General features: G+C 36.5%; 1 protein-coding gene across 3 annotated transcripts in view; it reads left to right on the plus strand.

Annotated features, from left to right (window-relative positions):
• LOC134535524 (uncharacterized) overlaps positions 1-18,669 on the plus strand; it is a 295,751-nt gene that overhangs the window by 224,148 nt on the left and 52,934 nt on the right. For all 3 annotated transcript variants that reach the window (XM_063374667.1, XM_063374666.1, XM_063374668.1), the window contains 4 exons: positions 4,539-4,660; positions 7,606-7,794; positions 16,919-17,101; positions 18,013-18,161. In XM_063374667.1, the coding sequence (XP_063230737.1) occupies positions 4,539-4,660; positions 7,606-7,794; positions 16,919-17,101; positions 18,013-18,161 (643 nt within the window). The remainder of the gene's footprint in view (positions 1-4,538; positions 4,661-7,605; positions 7,795-16,918; positions 17,102-18,012; positions 18,162-18,669) is intronic.

Here is an 18,669-nt window from a genome sequence, read left to right on the forward strand (position 1 = left end):
ATAGCAGGACAATGCTGCGTCGGCCGCGGGCTGAGATGCTATACTTTCATGGCGTGGTAGGGTATTCTGGTTATTTTGACGCAATCGGTGATCGCATCCGTACTTATGGGGTATCGTTTTAAAGAGAATTCACACATCTGCTCACAGAAATTAAGATTTCGTTAATATAACCTGTTATTTTCCAATTATACAGGTTTAAACACAATTTTCATGCTATTTTCGGTTAATTTTTATTTTTTGGGGGCCAAGATTTGTCCAATTCGGTTATAGCGAGGACACGGTTATAGCGAGGATCAAACCCGGAACCGTGACACCTCGCTATAACGGGACTGTAGTGTATTTCCCCCATATCTCTTTAGTATTTGTAATAATATGTACAGATACCGGGATGTTATTTATAGATATGGTGCCTTTATTTTGTATGCTCATTGTTAGTGTTTGCTTTAGAGTAGGAGCCTTAATTTTTTTCATAGTTTTGTCCCTTTTTTTTTTGTTTGTTGTCTTGTCATTAGTACTTGTTCATTATGTGTTGCTGTTTGTTTGTTACATTGTTCTTGTGTTTATCATCTTTGTTTGTGCCTAATACCAATGTTTTAAATCCGCCAAATCACAAACATGCCGGATTGTCGGAAGTCTGCTGTAGTAACGAAATTTCTATGTGTAAATAATGAAGTTTTAAAACGAGTTTACTGCTCCCTCAGTTTTTAGTTTCACAATCAATTAGCTTTGAAAATTCAGTTTTATAGACAACTTGGTCATCAAAATATAAATTATTCATTACTCAAAATATATACTGACTTTGCATGCTCCTTATGATATCTGTAGTGAAACCCTTGTCATATCTATCCTGAATGGGCAAGGAACTTTACTAATATGTTTAATAGAAGTTGAGTGTCAAAGTTAGTTCCTGTTTGTTTTGCATTATTGTTAAATGTATGCATTAATCTTGACAACTGTAAATATTTTAGGAAGCTAAGTGCATTAAAATAAAATTTCTTATGCTTTTTTACTTAGTTTAATTGCCAACCAATTAAAATCACCCAGTCAATGGCAGTATCTTTACCAGAGATGCCAACTTTCAGAAAGAGTAATTAGTAATGGTTTCCAAACATACATGAATGAGTGATCACAGTTCCCAACAAATAAAGTGGGGGGTCCGGGGGGCCTTCCCCAGGAAAATTTTGATTATAAGGTGCAAAATGGTGCTATTTAAGCAGTTTTCATGGTAAAATTAATAATATCAATTATACATTCTTTAATCAAACATTCTGCTAAATTATGCCAAAGTTTAACTTTATTTTAATTTTATAGTTGATACAGGGGAAGCAGCGGGCCCCTAATTATTAATGAATACAAGTACGTACATAAAGAGTTTGACAGAACACTAGGACTCAGGAACACATACTGGAAACATTTAACAATGCAAAATATTTTGAAATAACATAAATCAAATGCTTCTTACCAATTAGGCCTACAGATTCTCGTCATCAACTGCTTCTTCTGTCAAAGCAGTGTCAATGGAAGAACTTTGCGTGAAAGTTGATGCAGCAGTAGCACACTTCAAGTTGTATAGCCTAGTGGATCGCTTCGCATCTTGCAGTTGTTGTTTTGTGAATGTCGCTTGATAACACAATTTCTTCTTGGAAATTAACTGCATTTTATGAACTAACAGAGCACTGAGAACTTCTGTATTCATATTTGCTCTGAAGTCGGTCTTGTTTTTCCGCACCAAACTAAAAACCCTTTCTGTTGGGGAATTGCTATGTGGAATGAGAAGTAGTGCTATCATCAATTTACTGAGAGAAGAATATTTTTTCACTCCAGATGAGTCTGTTAACTTTGATAACTTAAACCAGATTTCATCAATCCTGTCGCTGTTCTCTAAAGAAAAAGAATCGAACTGGAAACGACTGAACTCTGTTTCCAACGCTTCAGTTTCATGTTGAGTGAGCACCTTTGGAAACTGGTCAACCAAGAACTGAATAGATGAAAAACTTTTGTCCTTTCGTTTACCATCAGCAACTTCAGCATGCTCTAAAAACTTGGTTTTAACTGGCCACTTCTTAGCAATGTAGTCACAAACTTTTGTGTAAAATGACGTTACATCAGCATAAAACAGCTTCAATCTCTCTTTTGTTAAATTAACTTCCCTCATGTAAGCTCTAGACAAGTTCAGCATCAGTTTTCTGCAATTTAACGCTTCCAAATTTCACTTGAAACAAATCTTTCTCAGACTGTGGAACTGAAGAAGCTTTGACAAACCGAACAATCACATCAACAAAAAAACTGTTCAACTTGGAATGCAGTTGATGAATGGCTGGATTTTCCTGCTGAAGGAATACATTAAGAGAGTTGAAAAGAGGAAGAAGAGAGCTCAGAAACAAAAGATAAACTTAGGTAGAGAGATTTTCAAACTGTTCTTTCACTTTATGAAACTTTGAACCAGTCATGTCGTGGTCCATTTCACAGAAGTACATTTTCAGTGGGTTCCACTGCTCCAAGACTCTATCAATGCACTGTAATAGTGACAACCATCTAACTGACACATATTTCAAAATTTTATGAGGCTTTTCGCCAAAGACTTTCTGACATAACTTCAAAATATGCTGTCTATTAGAGCTTTTTTTTTTCAAGTAATAATAAATGTCAATCAAAAACTGTTCGACATTGACATTTTCCAGACCTCTACAACCTTTCTGAGCAGCTAAGTGAATTAGATGACATGCACAGCCTTGAATATGAATGTTTTTATTTACTTTGGACAGAAATGAGCTTACTCCTTTACAAACACCAGTCGGTGCTTGCATTGTCACAAGAAAAACCCACACAATTTTCCCATGGAATTTCCCTCTTCCTCAGTTCACCCTCTAGCAATTTAAAAATACCTTCCCCTGTGTTATCATGCGATTCCTGGATAGTAAGAATGACAGTTAAAATATGACCCATTTCTATATCAAAGTATGAGACAACTATTGGATACAGTTTCGTATCATTTAAATCATTACTACCGTCTGTAGCGAGAGAGAAGGGTTGGAATTTCATTATTTCTGTAAGTTTTTCATCTGTTGATATCGCCAAACTTTTAACTACTGCTCCAGTTTTTGTTCTAGCACAGCCGTATTTAGTAGCTATTTTTGAATCTGGAAACATCTTTTTGAACAGTTCGCCAGAGTGGTCACTACAAGCAAGAGGCAGGTTATGTTCTACTAGAAAAGTTGTAAACAACAACTCGGCACGGGTCACAGCATTTTCCTCCTCCGAGTTTTTAAAAAACGTCATGCTTTTGTTGGAATCTCGGAGTTTAACAAAGTCTGCATGCATTTTACTACTCACGTGTTTGCGGCAGTCGTCCCTTCCACCATGCGCCACAGAAAAATCACGAGTGCACACAACACAAAACACGTGAGATGAAGACTTCGATGAACGAAGTAAACATGGCCACTCATTTGTATATTCTCCTCTGTATTTTTGCACAATCTTCGGGTTCTTAGAACTTCCATCACCACCCGCACTATCTCCACACTTTTTAAGAAATAGTTTAATTTTTTTTATTTACAACAAACAAACTTTCTGATGCACAATAACATCAGTTACACAACACAAATTGCGTAAGCGTACACCATTTCTTCAAATAAGCGGAACAATAACCCAAAATAATTTTTACAAGACTTAACAGAAATAGTGTGGGACAGCATGGGACAATGGCACTAGCAGTAAGAAAATGGCCTCTCTTTGTGTAAAATGATCATATCAAAGGCGTAGCTATCGATTTTGTATGATCGAAGTTATGGAATGAAGCTCAACTAACACTCGCAGAAATAATCAATCTTCAGTGATCGAAGTTATCGAGTAGAGCGACTTGAACACGTACAGAGAAAAATAATATTTCTGAAAATCATCAGTTTTCGCGAAAAATCTTAATTTTTATGATTGCAATCGTAAATGCGTAATAACACGAGGTAATTCGTAGCGATTACGATTGAATCGTAATTGTTGGCATGTCTGCTTTACAAGCACGTAAATCAAAATTTTATATTGCTGTGGTTTGAACTTGGATCATCGTGCCACTGAGATAACGTTGTTTGACTGACCACTACCTTCAAGGTACAGTCTTAAAGAATTGGGAAGTTATTCTCTCGTAAATTTAGTGATGTCATTAGGAAAAGTTTGAAATTGGGGAAGTTTTATATGAGTAATTTTTACCTGGATCTATCCAACTTGTCATTAATGCATGTGCTTGTCTGTTTACGTTCTTCTTACTTGTCAAGTCCAACCTTTCATTTCCTTTTATTTTCTTGCCTGTATCGTAATTCTTCAAACTCCATCCCATTTGCAAGAATATTTCTTTCATTTCTGTAATTGATTATTTTTTTTTTTTTTTTTTTTTTGCGAATCTTCATCATTATTTTACCGCTGGAAACCTTTCCAAGAGTCAGACATACACGTCTGTACGTTGTACAACCTTCTGGCCAGTGTAACTTGTCACAGCTGATGTAAGCAAATGCTGCTTGTGTGGACGCTGATGTAATTTTTTTCAGATGAGATGGAGAAGCACCCAGGCCCGACCATAGCAGCGCTCATGAAACTGTCATTCGACGAGGAACACAGACTTGCCATGTGCCAGCTCGGAGGACTGCACACTATAGCTGAGCTTATCCAGGTGAGACCTCGATATTACAGTGGTAGAGGAAGGGACCAGAGCCCCTCTTTGTTTATTTCAATAAACACCTTAAAATGACTAATTTACCTGTGGCTCCATTTATGGCTACTGAAAATGCAATACCAGTAAGAAGCCCTCTCTTTAATCATGTATTAGGATATACAGTGAAACCCTATGTTTGCATGCTTGATATTTATGTTTTCCCACAGTCATCAACATTTTCTTTAGGTCCCATTTAGTTGTCATTAAATGTAATGCAATACTTTTCCTCAAATTGCATTACAAAAATTACTATCGCTATTAATAATTTGTATACAACATAAAAAGTATTTTTTTTTTCTTTTTTCCGTAAAACTCATTTAAGACATTCTGGCACAGTAAGATTTCGCATCAAACATGATCAAATCTTTTGATCCCCTCTTTTCTCTATGTATGATGTATGTTGTTATTTCTCATGTTGAAGTTGCCAAAAAACTTTGTTTCTCAAGTAAAACTAACTTTATTTTTTTTATGTTGAAATCCAATATTTTTTAGGAAATTACCATTTACTTATTTAATTTACAGGAATTCAAAGTTGTCCAATGTGTAAATTCTCTCTTTGAGACACGTTTTTAATTATCTGTTCCATCGTCGCTATGTTGCACATATGAAAATGTACCCAGAGGTGGTTAGCATCATGTTTGGTTAGGGTGATACCTCTATAGAGTGCATGCACGTAGTCTAGTATAAATATTAATAGTTCGCCGATTGCATTCAGCATGCACTCTTGTCTCTTGCCGAGTAAACTATATTTGTTAACCCGCACTCTTTTGTGGTTAATGTGTACTATGACAATAATAATTGTTTGGTTACGTTAGTTCCATCTCGTATTAGGTCACAGTTTTAGACAGTTCATTTTAAATTAATATAATATATTGTTTTAAATATTTATTTACTAGTTGTATGGATTCAACAAAAATTAGAATTAAATGCAAATTAGAATATTTGTTTGATGTGCAAGTTCTCTTTTGGAACATTCTAAATACGTCGAACTTTGACGTGACGTCTAATAAATCGATGAACGCTGGCTGCACGCACGAAAAAGTGTCCCACTACGGATGTCCCACTACGGATGTGTTCTGTTTGCTCATTGTACGCATGCGTGGCATCTCTCTTCCACTCGATTGGAACAACCATCGATTTGACTTTTCAATCATATATTCGTAGTTTGAATTATTAATATTATGTAATTTAACGATCGTCCACCGATTTTCAGCACAATCGGTACGGTTATTTAAAAGTAATGTTGAAAATTCAAATACGTTTTGAACCAACAATGGTGTTTTACAGTTACACATAATAATTCAAATTACACCCGGGATTTTTTGCACAATATTTTAAAAAATATTGTAACACATTATAAATAAGTTTGGTGTATTTGGGATGCGTATTTGTTATAAAATCGTGTTAATATTATACCCCTACCGTGAACAAAGTTTATTTATATATATATACATACATATATATATAACATTTGAAACTACATTACCTTAGTATGGCCTCGTGGGCGTGTGGTTAGCATACCTAACTCTTACACTAATGGTTGTTGGTTCGAAACCCGGCAGCTGCGAAATTTTTTTTGTACTTGTAAAAATAAATATGGCGCACGGCAACATTTCAAAAGTAATAAATATATTTGAATTAATTGAAAAATTAAAAAAAAAAAATTCTTCCGCAAAGAATATAATATTTTTAATGCCTAAATGGTTTGGTTGCAAAAACCTATTACGGCTCAGTCTCAGGCCGAATATGATATTTCCTTTTCTTCTGGATCAATCTTTTCATCAATGTTTTGTTATGACGTTGTCACATTAAACTATCGTCCGTAAACCGACTTTACAGACAATTTTTTTTTTGTACTTTTTATTTAACCTTATAATAAAAGTAAAAATTAATGCATTCAATAGAAAATTTATACTTTGTTTTTCATGTAATATATTTTGGGCATGGCTTGAGAATTGATGGTATTATTAGGCAAGCATAAATTAAATTTTTCTTTAATGTAATGTTGAAGTATTTGTTAAAGAGCGAATACTGCATATAGGTACTGGAAATTTACATATTTATTAGATGATTTTTAGTGTTTTCCCTCTTTACACTTTTTTCTTTATTCTTCCTGAAAAGTGTGAATAAGGGATTTTGCTGTATTCATAAGCACTGGAATTGTAAATATTCCCCCTTTTATAAATGGCATTTTAGGTTTCAGATAGCCTAAAAATGCATTTTAAAGCATAGTCTATTTTTAAATTATTCCCTGCTTGTCTGAGGAGTATGCTATACCTCCAGATCTATAAATCCTGTCTAGGCCTATGGTAAAAGTTAGTTTGCCTGTATGGAGATACAGGCTATACAGACCTGACCACAATAAATTTATACTGTTGGTTGTTGCATGGAAATTTTACAAAATTTTTTTGTCAGGCATCCAGCAAGAACTACGTTTATTTGGCATTACCTGAATATTGCTAAGTCACTTACATAAGTTGGGAAGACAGTGGCAGAACCTTGTACAGGCCATCCAATCACAGCTGCAGTCATTAAAAAAAAATAGTTTGCTCTAGTATTTATTTGACCTTGAATTAATTGAAAGTAATTTTTACGAGTTTGGCGGCATTGTTTGTTTTAATGAATTAGCTACGCATTTTCTTTTCTAATTATATACAAGAGGGAAAGGTGTATTGTTTATAAGTAGATCCTCCATAACTCAGAATATTTAGTAAACTTTGTTTTTGGAGGAGGCAAATATCAGCTATTAAATTCTGCAGTGACTGCGAAGTAAACAGTAGAATATTTGCAATTGAGGCAGCTTTTTCCATATCGTCAGCTTACATTGCAGCTGATAGTTCTGTATTTAATATTCTGTAAGGTTGAAATAAGTAGCTTAAAAATTTAATTTTTTTTTCCCCCAGGTGGATCACGAAGCTCACGGAAGCCTCACGAAAGACCAGTACTGCGTGACGCTGAGGCGCTACGCTGGCATGGCCCTCACCAACCTGACTTTCGGCGACGGCACTAACAAGGCCCTCCTGTGCTCGCTGCGGGAGTTCATGAGCGCTCTCGTCGCACAGCTCGACTCTCCGAGCGAAGATCTTCGCCAGGTAGGGCCTGTCTCGTCTCACGATGAGCGTGGACGTATTGTCCCGCTAGCTCGAATAGGTATTTTTGTTACATCATTTCATGCATTCAAAACCCACGTACATATCCTTAACACATTAAATATAGCTAAGTATCGAACAGGGTCATAAAAAAAATCTGTAGGATTTGGCCCTGCTGCAGGATAACGTATTACTATTCCCATGTACCATTTACGATTTTGAAGCGCAAGGGGAGAGGGATTTTTTGATTCCAGGAAGAGGGAGGGGGGGCAGGCCCCGCTGGTCCCCTCCCCTTCAAAACTACACCCATTAACAAGGTTTCCATGAATGTAAATTTCTGAAAAACAGGGAAAATTTAGGGAATTGGAACTGACAGTTTCCCTAGCTTTTTTATTTGGCGTTTAATTCCTCACTTAGTTTGTCTTCAAGTTCTGCAAATTCCTTTACTGCAATGTTAATTGTACTGCCTCAGTCTTGAAAAGCATGTCTGCAAATTTCATTTTGCATGAAATTGCCACAGGCAAAAAATACAAAGTCTGCTTTAACTTGATAAACAATAGATGTACTGTGGCGTACAATTACTTGTGCACAGGGAGAAGCGGGGGGAGAGATGCACGTACAGGTCAGACTGTGCTATTGGCTGTTCTACAAACATCACCTAGGGCGAGTTCAGTTGCGGCTATGGAGTGTGAAAGACCAAATGTTGTTTAGGTCCATGCGTATGCCACCGGGGCGTACCGTTGTCACTCGGCCACACTTTATTCTAGCAAGTAGGAGGGAACTCGCGTGCACAGATGTCTGCTGGTATCTGTACGTTCGCAAGTAGCTGCAGTTGGAATCGTGGCTTCCAGCAAGAGGGTGGTACATCATGTTCAAGTAGTGTTAAAAAACTTAAAACTTTTTTGTCTTGACAAAAAAACTTGAAGTATTACGACCTGCAGAATGTCATGAAGGATACACATATATTGGTCGTTCTTTAGGTTTAAGCTAGTCTACTGTGTGCACAATTGGAAGAAATGACTCTGTCAAACATTTATGTAAGTTTTATGATGTTGTTTCTAACAGGAATATATTTTATATTAGGTACTGCAACAAAAATACACACATTCACATGAATAGGGTGTTAAATGAAAGGTCTGATAAAAAATTACAAGCCTGACAGAATTGGTGAGAACAAAGTGGTGATATGCAAAAAAGCACTTTTAATTTTTGAAAAATTAATGTGTTAATATCTGGACAGTAATATTGGTTTCACTGCCAGTAAACAATGGTTTAAAAAGTTTTTGGAAAGTTACAATTTTGCATTGTATAAATAAGAAAGGCAAGGCCGTGAGTCAGAGTTAGGCACATTTGTATTCTTAAATATGAATACAAATGTATTCACAAAAATTATATCCTATGAATATATTCATATTAACAGGTGTGAATATGAATATACAGTAAAATACCGATATAACGAACTTCACATTAACAAAAATTTCACTTTAACGAATTATTTGAAATTCCCCTCCAATGTCTGTACACATAAAAGGTTAAAATATTTCAAATTTATGAAATAGATTTTCGTTACAACGAAAGCATCATACTGGTTTTCTCCGTCAATATCTTGCGCATTTACCGAATATTTAGTCTATGCGTCAAAATATTTACTTACTGTCGTTCTCTTGGCATAATTTCAATGATTCAAGCATTCAACGGCTTTATTTTGTTGTCTATTTACATTGAAAACGGCATTGCGAAGTTTGATGTGCATTTGTTTTCTTTTTTTTCTACCCAAGATATGGCCAACTGCTTTTACTCATGGCCATAGACTTAAAAAATACACTACTAGTAGTAGGAACTGTATGTTTAGATGTGCACACTTCACTTATTTTATTTGTGGCGAGATGTGGCCAACAGCTTTTCCGTAGGCAACATTTATGAAAAACTTGCACAAAGTTAACTCGCTGGAAAACTAGATGCCGCTAAAACTGGCAATACTAGCGACTCAATGGTTTCCATCTTCTGCACATATTGTTCAGTCTTTGGTCTGTTCAGTTTCGGTTTCCATTATTAATTGTTTACATTTTGTTGCCATCAGTGATTTTCAGTGACGTGCTGTATTTATTTATGCATTTATTATTTTTCTAACCAAGTTTCAGTTTAATTTTTATCATCATGGATGATAAAAAAAAAATGGAAACAGTATTCTTTAAAAAAAAAAAAAGGAAATCTTGAAGGAAGTAAACAAAGGCACAAAAAAATTCACACGTGGCCAATCAGTTTGGTTTGGCATCCTCTACACTCTCTACAATACTGAAAGAATGGGGGAAGATTGTGAGGATGTATGAACAATCATCGTTCAGTTCCAACCGCAAAAGAATATTCTTTTACAGAGATTGAAATTATTTAATGGTTTTTCTCAAAATAAACCACAAACCCTGTAGCATAATGCAGCTCAAATAATTTATGATTATAGGGTAGGTACTAGTGATGGGTCAATTACTGTTTTTCCCCGGTTCTCGGTTCGGTACCGGTTCTTAAAAATCGTTTCTCGGTTCTCGGTTCTCGGTTCTGACTTCAAAAATAAAATAAACATTATTCATACAATATTTATGAGGTGTTTCAAGTAATAAACTATTTATTGTTTCGGCTACAAAAAAGCACTAAAAAGCCTGTATCTAGAATTCCATCTTCAACAATTTATTGTTTATAACACTGAAAAATAATAATTTATTTGTATTGTTTTTTCCTCGATGTTTTTGTTGTATGCTTACAAAGAAATGCATTGGCATAATGTTTGTGTTAAAAGAGGCTATCAAAACAAATTAAAAGGTTTAGTACAGTTTTCAAGCTACAGTAAACACACCAACCTATTGCAAATGTAATATGTATTAGTGAAAAATAATTCTAAATAATATAGAGAACCTTTAATAAAACTAAAATTTACTATATTAATCTAACAATTATCTCAAGAAAGCTACATACACCCTCCTTTAAAACATAGGAATAAAAAGAAAATATTACAATAATGGAAATAAATTAAATTGATTGTAAACTTTCAAAGTATTAAAATAATAAATTGTCTAAATCAAATTCAGTTTGTTTGCAGTCAAGTCAATTACTGCCACACTTCTGATGCCATTTCTTACACAATTTGTACTGTTTTGCCGGAATATTTGTTTGCAGTCAAGTCAATTACTGCCACACTTCTGATACTTTCTTACACAATTTGTACTGTTTTGCCAGAATAATTATACCTTACCTTACAAGTGTCAACAAGCATTTCGTTTGTCCAGTCAATAGTAAAATACATCTACCATCCATACACCACTTTGCAAAAAAAAAAAAAAAAAAAAAAAAAAACATTTATCACGTGTCCGTGGGATCTTCGTCAACGCTATTACCACTAAAAACAGACGTGCCACTTTCAAAGCAATCCCGTTTGCCTAAAAGAGAAAGTTACTAGCCATTCCGCCAGATGGCTGCAGATGCAGTGAACTTACACTCCACAGCACTGCACAAATAGCATAACATGTTAGAATGCCGAAAATTATTACGGAAATATTTGAAATCAATCATCAATTCTATTAAACAAATATACTTTTGCACTTTTAATTGTTCTTTGTATACCAGTCACTCATACTTACGTGTCAATGACTCAATTAGCTGCCTATTTTAAAAACCGTTGAAACAAACATGGCGTCTTTCTGTTCTCATCTTTCTGCTGCGGCATGTTATACAGTTGCACACATCTATGAACTACTTCTATGGCACCTTCAACTGTTATGTTTTGATTGTAAAACGTACTTTGTTTACAGATGTGACGAGAACATTAAATATTTTCACGTGTTTTATTGTTAGAGATGAATAAATATTATTCCACAGAAGTCCAAAAAATAATTCATAAGTTCATTGGACGTGAGTTGAGCCATTTCATGCTGCAGTTAAGTTGTAGTGAAGGACTATTTTCGTATAGGGTTTTGCTATACTGCCGGTACCGACATTTTAGCTTCTGAGAACCGTAGGAACCGAGAATCGGTACCGACCCATCCCTAGTAGGTACATACATACATAGTTCCATTTTGTTTTGCCATTGCATTTTGTAGTATGGTAATAGTATATGTACGTTAGGATATTTCAGTTTAAAGAAATTTCAGTATAAAGAACAAAATCTCTTGCTTTATAAGACTTTGTTAAAACGAGATTTTACTGTATTTGTATATGCAGGTGTGAATACAAATACAGTTGTTTCATTGTTTGATCATTATATTTGCATTTGCCTCGGCGATAAGTATGTAACCACCTATCTCCTGTTATGTGGTGTTGTGTATGTTACATAAAGTATTTGGTGGTAGGCTTAAAAAGATAAATGGTGTTACATGATTGTTGTCAAGTGTTATTCTACACATTTAGATTATGAAAAGAATATTTTTTTTACACTGACATAGTTCAGGCCTGCGGCCTTTTTATCCCGATATGCCACCGCCTAAACAAACCTCACCCTCTATCCTTTCCAACCGATAGGGCTTAGGACCACAGCGGTGAGGCGTGTGTTTGAATAGCGCGCCACGGACTACGTCAAGAGGGCGCTGTAAAGGCAGTGCGCCACACCCCTTTAATTAGTTATAAATATATTGTAAGTCTTATTTGTACTTCCCCTGTGATATGTGACGGCAGATCGGCCGGGAGGGTTTTACGTACTTTAACTAATTCTCATTTATTAACAGAATGCAAACAACATAAAGACGTTACTGAACATTCACGAGGCGAACCCGAAGTCCGCCAAAGCCAGACTATTTAAAATTAATAATAATTTGTTGCATTTTTATCTAATCATTTTCATCATGCAGAAAGTGTAATGTAATTATTAAGAGTGTTCTATGTTTTACTTTTAGTTCCCCATGGCATGTAATCTTAAATATAAGTAACAGTAATTGGTTCAGCGCGAAGACGCCATGTTAGGCCAGCTGAGCCCTCAGCTCGCCCCTTTCCTTCACCAGCACCGACCAAGAGCAGACACATCAGCACCCCGGGGACCTCACCACTTGTCTTCACTGTTAAGTAGCCCTGTTCAACTTTTAATAATCTTAAATCCTTTTTCGTACGTTATTCCTCTGGGTTTCTCTCGGTCGGGGGGGACTGCTTAATTAATTGCATAGTGACCACCCTGGGTCTTTTACCGCGATTTAATACGTAGGCATAGTGTGACCACGTGGTCGGGTCTCACCTCATTTAAACCGATTCGTGCCGCAGGCGTTTTATAGCATAATCAAAGGTGTAGGGGAGACAGTAATTTAACTAACAAGGGCGTGCAATAGTATTTGGATTTGTTTATTGTAATCACGTGTTAACATCCTGAGTGTGATGGCATGTGGGATGCCTTAAGAGCCCACTGCGTAGGTGCAAAGCGTGCCCGACGCTGAGAGCAAGCTAGGGGCAGTACTAGAAGTGGCTTTAGGGGGAAATTAAAATCACGTCTCACATGGGCGACGTCACGGCCCTGACAAGAGCCTCTCCCAGATCCGTGACCTTGTACGGTGGCACCCTTAAAATAATCTGAGGACATTCACTAACGTGAACCCCAGCTATTTAATATAAAGGCAATTAGGCCCCGGGCCATGTCAACACATTTTGGAACACATTAAAGAAAATTATCATGCTATTAATGGAGACTTATGGTTCAGAATGCACAGTGTAAAATAATTCAAACATTTATTGGAACATAATAATGCTAAGCGAGTGATTCGTTTATCTACAATTTTAACACTCAATTATAAATATGTCATACCATTAATCTTTATATGCCTCCCATCGCACTATGTATGACAAATATGAATCCGAGTAACGGGACACAAGTGGTTATGTATTTTATCGTCAGTCGGCTGGCTGACTTGCCCGCCCGGGCGTGACCTTCAACTCACGTCGCATACCTTTCCAAACTATCCTTTACTGACAGTGAAACCGATATTACTGTACGGATAATTACATTTTAATTTTTTAAAAAAAAAGTGCTTATTCGTGTATCACACCTGGTTCACCTGTGTGTGTGTGTGTGTGTGGGTGTGTGTTTTCTTTCTTTTTTTTTTTCGATTATTTATTCAACAACCTTTTCCATGTGAATGATCTGTTAATTTCTGTTCCGGTATCTAATGTCAAATGTATTCCCGCTAGTACAACCAACAGCATCAGATTTATATAAACTTTTGTAAAGAGTACTTATTTTGGACGATTGTGCACACAGTTGACTTGCTTAAAACTAAAGATCGACCAACATAAGCATGGCCTTCATGACAATCTGCACACCATAATACTTCTAGTTTTGTCTCGGAATACTTGTGAGGCCTTACTTGAGGCGCTCGAGTTTAAAGTCGGGAGCCGCAGAAGGGTGTACCAACTAAATGCAGTGAGAAGTACGGTCCCTAGGCAAAAATGAATGACCTGGATAATAATTGAAAACATCACTGCCTGTTTACTATTTAATAATCCTGCTAGGCATCGGCTTGGTACATTAAAATACAGAACCATGTACACAAATCAACAGAAGATCTAGATCTCGCATTAAAGAAAAGGACATCTAATGTAATCACATATTATAAACACTATATTACGGGTAATTTTACAAACATTTAGAAAGTATAAGTTTTTCCCTAACAGGTCCGTTGATTACACTCCTGGATGACGTAATTGTCTATAAAGGTTGTTTAGGCACAATTCCGAATATTCTGGTCTAACCGGACTCTCGTTTCGACGTAATTATGCGAGTCTCACATCCCGCACCACAGCAACGTGATAAGTCTGGCTTGCAGTTTACGTAAATTCTCACGTAGCGTAAAAAGGAGAAGTAGAGTTTATTTCGCCACATTACGATTCAAGAAACTAGCAAGATAATGAATTTGAGTTTATGATCAGTCAAGTCTCTCTGCTCATTGTTTTTCCTTAAAAAACCAACCCGGCCTCCGGTTGTTAATAGCGGTTGCGTCGAGGCTTACTTGTAGTTGCGCAGCATGGTGGACGATAACCCGGGCTGGGCACTGGTCGATGCGTGGGTGAATGGAACAGCCTTTCCATTTTAGCAGCGGCGCAACACTCCTGCACCCGCGAGCCGAAGTCGACTCCACCAGCCGCCAGCACCGTCTCCACGCTCGCCAGCCGCAGACCGTCGCAGGTTAACGCGTCACCATGACGTCATAAGGCTTCGCGCGCCGCGCGGTGTTGGCTCGCGGAAACACACACAAGCGCAGCGCCGTGAATGTCCGTAATGCTTATGTTTTAATCAATCTTCAGGACGAAAATGAACCAAGTGCCAAACAATCTATCATAACTGTTGATATAATTAATTACCAAATTAAAAGGAGGCGTGGCAAACGCCTCACTTGAACACGATGCATTATGAGTGATCAAGCACGTACAGTTACCGGCAGCTGAATGGGCAGACGTTGCTTTTGTGTGAGTGAATTCCCTGCCACTGGCTAGACTGTGTTCACGGCCCGGTTTGTGGCCAGGCGATATACCCGCGGATGTAAAAGCATTTGGTCCTTTACACTCCATAGCCGTAATTTAACTTGCCATAGCTGATGTTTGTACAACAGCTGATAGTGTAGTCAGATCTGCGCACACATCTCTTCCCCCCCTTGTTTGGCTAACTGTATTCCATAGCACATCTGTTGTTTACACAAGTTGAAACAGACTTTGTTACGTCATGCTCAACTTTTTTTATTTTTTTATTTTTTTATTTTTTTGTGCTAACTGCAATTTACAGACATGCTATTCAAGACTGGGGCAGTAAAATTGACATCACGCTAAATGAATCCACGCTATCTGAAGACGTGCTAAGTGAGGGATAGGTGTAATATCAAAGTTTTTATCAAACAAATGTGTTCACTATCTGAATCAGATTGGAAGTGTAGGTCACATACTGATTATCAAAATAACAGTTTTATAGTTTTACAGTAATATGTTCATGATTATTATGTCTGTGAAAATATGTTTTGATAGTAATTTTTATTTTAGTTTACTTGTTAAATTGCCAGATTGACCTATGAGACAGAAAAATATTTTGTATTGGCCAAGGAAATTGCAGAGAAATTAGCTTATATAAGAATGTGGAAACCCTTATGAATGCAAGTTTAAAATTGTCAAGCTGAAGGTGATAATTGAAGTATGTGAAATGTAGTAATGAGCGATATGAATAAAAATAGATATCCAATTACCAATATATTTATTTTACAGATCTGATAACCATAACAAAACAGATTCTATAATTATGTTAAATATTCTTGGTGCAAGTCTTTAGAAATTCAATACTTATAACTTATAAGTAATAATTCAGTACCTTAATAAAAATCTTTATTAAGAGTTTTTCAAGGACAAAAATAAGTTTTTACTGCATACAATTTACCCATAGCACATACACAATAAGCCTTAAAATAATTAACAAACACAACATACAAGTATAGCCTTAAATTACTGAAAAATTGGCTTAAAAGATGCATATGGAACTGTAAACATTTATGTAAATAAAAAATCACGGTGTCACATGAATTTATTATTTATTGTACATTTTCCATGGGTATCTGTTTAAGTATAGGTTGAAACAATTACTTCGGAAATCCATAAAATTGGTTATACCGGCTGATACTGATACTACAACTATTAGGTACATCGGTAGGTAGGCTACATCTCTAGTGGAATGGGTGTTTTACAGCATGCCTGTATCTGAATTGTTTTTTTTCCTAACCTAACTAAAACTAAGTGTGTTTGTTTGAGAGGGGTCTGGGTTAAGGAGGAGACTAAGTGCGTCTTAGGTCGAAGCCTATATACCTAATCATTCCGGGTTTCAGCCGTGCAGAAAGGGTAGCGTGCATGTTGTACTGTGTTCCGAGGTTTAACCAGCCATGTCAGCAATTGATGCCAACTCCCCCATCTTAGATGTAGATTATAATTAGTTAAGTTGGGCTCGGGTAAAAAATCTCTGCAGATACGGAACACCCAGTTTTCACGAATGTGGGCAAGCATCGAGCTGGCAGGTTCGGTACAGGCCAAGAAGGACGGTGTGGAAGAACAGTTGGTCAGGGGCAGGAGCTTGGGCCTTGCGGTCCGTGCTGGTGTCGCTTGGCTGCTGAGGTGCGGGGTGATGTGGGTTCAGGTGACGGCGAGCGTGCTGAGGAACCTGTCGTGGCGGGCAGACGGCTGCAGCAAGCAGACGCTGCGCGAGGTGGGAGCCGTGCCGGCGCTCATGAAGGCGGCCATGGAGGGCAAGAAGGAGTCGACGCTCAAGTCCATCCTCTCGGCGCTGTGGAACCTCTCGGCCCACTGCAGCATGAACAAGGTCTCCATCGCTTGGTTGCATGTCACTACAACTTGCTTCATTACACTGCTCTCTTTATTAGCAGCTTTACTACCTCATGCTCCATAAACCTCGTTGCCGTGCGTTACTTGAGAAACAACGCCGCCTATGTGATGAAAACCAAATTTTTCGGAAGAGCCTAAAAACTTTATGCTCCATGCTGGAGCTGAATGATAGCCGGTGTTAGAAAAAGACCATAGCAGCGTATTCTGTTGGATTTCCAGCGAAACATGTTGTGAGAAAATGCTGAATGCTTAACGTTTCCATGGAGAAACAAAAAAACGTATTTTAAAAAAAAGTCACTTAGATGGTGTTGTTTCTAAAGCGACGAATGACACCTTTACCGTAGAAAAGGGAGAGAAGAAGCAGTTGAAACAAATGGGAATTTGCTGTCGCATACAACCATAAGCCTGATACGTACACATATATTTTATTTTGGTGCTTACATTCTACAGTAAATACTGTACAATAATAATAATAGTGTGGACTCTGAAAGCAGTAGGACAAGGAAAATTCTTTAAAAAACAGGGAAAATGAAACATAATACATATTTATTCTACATATGTAGAAAAATTTGACTGAAAATTTTTATATATTTGTTTATCAGGTGTTATGATGTAATGTATTTATTTATACCCTATACAGGTAGGCAAAATATTCTACGTATAAAGTTGTTTTGACAGTGTATAGTTGTTTGACTCAGCTAAAAAAAATATAATGGGTTAAAAAAAATTTATGTTTAAAAAAACATTAATTTATGTAATTACTTTGTGCTTTCAATTAGCCAAGAATAATAAAAAAAAATTTTGTGGGGAGGATAGCTTTTTTATTTTGTTTATTTTATTTTTGTTTTAGAATAACATAAAACATGATTACACTATTCTATATTGCAGGTAGACATATGTGCTGTGGATGGTGCTCTTGCATTCCTGGTTGGCATGCTGAGTTACAAAGCTCCCTCCAAAACTCTGGCGATTGTCGAGAATGCTGGTGGTATTTTAAGGAACATTTCTAGTCACATCGCTGTGCGGGAGGATTACAGGTGTGTCTCATTGTTTTCCTTTTAGAACTGTTTGTGATATGGATTTAAATACTGTTGTGTCTTAAAGCTTAGTCTAGGATAAAAAAAATATAAATATATATACACATTTTTAATGGTCAATTTTATTACATGCTCCTTTCCAAAGTGGTGTTGCTGTTCAGACGAGAAAACAAGCCCAGATTTTCTTCTGAGGATATTTCTGTGATGTTTTAATTGCTTAGAATTGTAGCTTTAATGCCCTTAAAAGGCATAATGAATTTTATCTTCACTTTTTAACTCTGAAAATATTGAGTAGTAGGTATACATTTACTATTCATTTTTCCATCTTCATTCCTGTTGAAACCATCTTGATATGTTGGTTTTGGCTGAAAATGTACAGGGAAATCTCATACTAAATGTTAAAAAAAAGCCATAATTATTGTGTTTGATGAAAAAAGTACTTTGTGTTTTTATTAACCTTTTATTGAATGTATAAGTAGTTCCCTCCCCTCCCTTAAACACACATTTC

The sequence above is a fragment of the Bacillus rossius genome, chromosome 8 (assembly GCF_032445375.1).
Source record: "Bacillus rossius redtenbacheri isolate Brsri chromosome 8, Brsri_v3, whole genome shotgun sequence".
NCBI classification, from domain to species: domain Eukaryota; kingdom Metazoa; phylum Arthropoda; class Insecta; order Phasmatodea; family Bacillidae; genus Bacillus; species Bacillus rossius.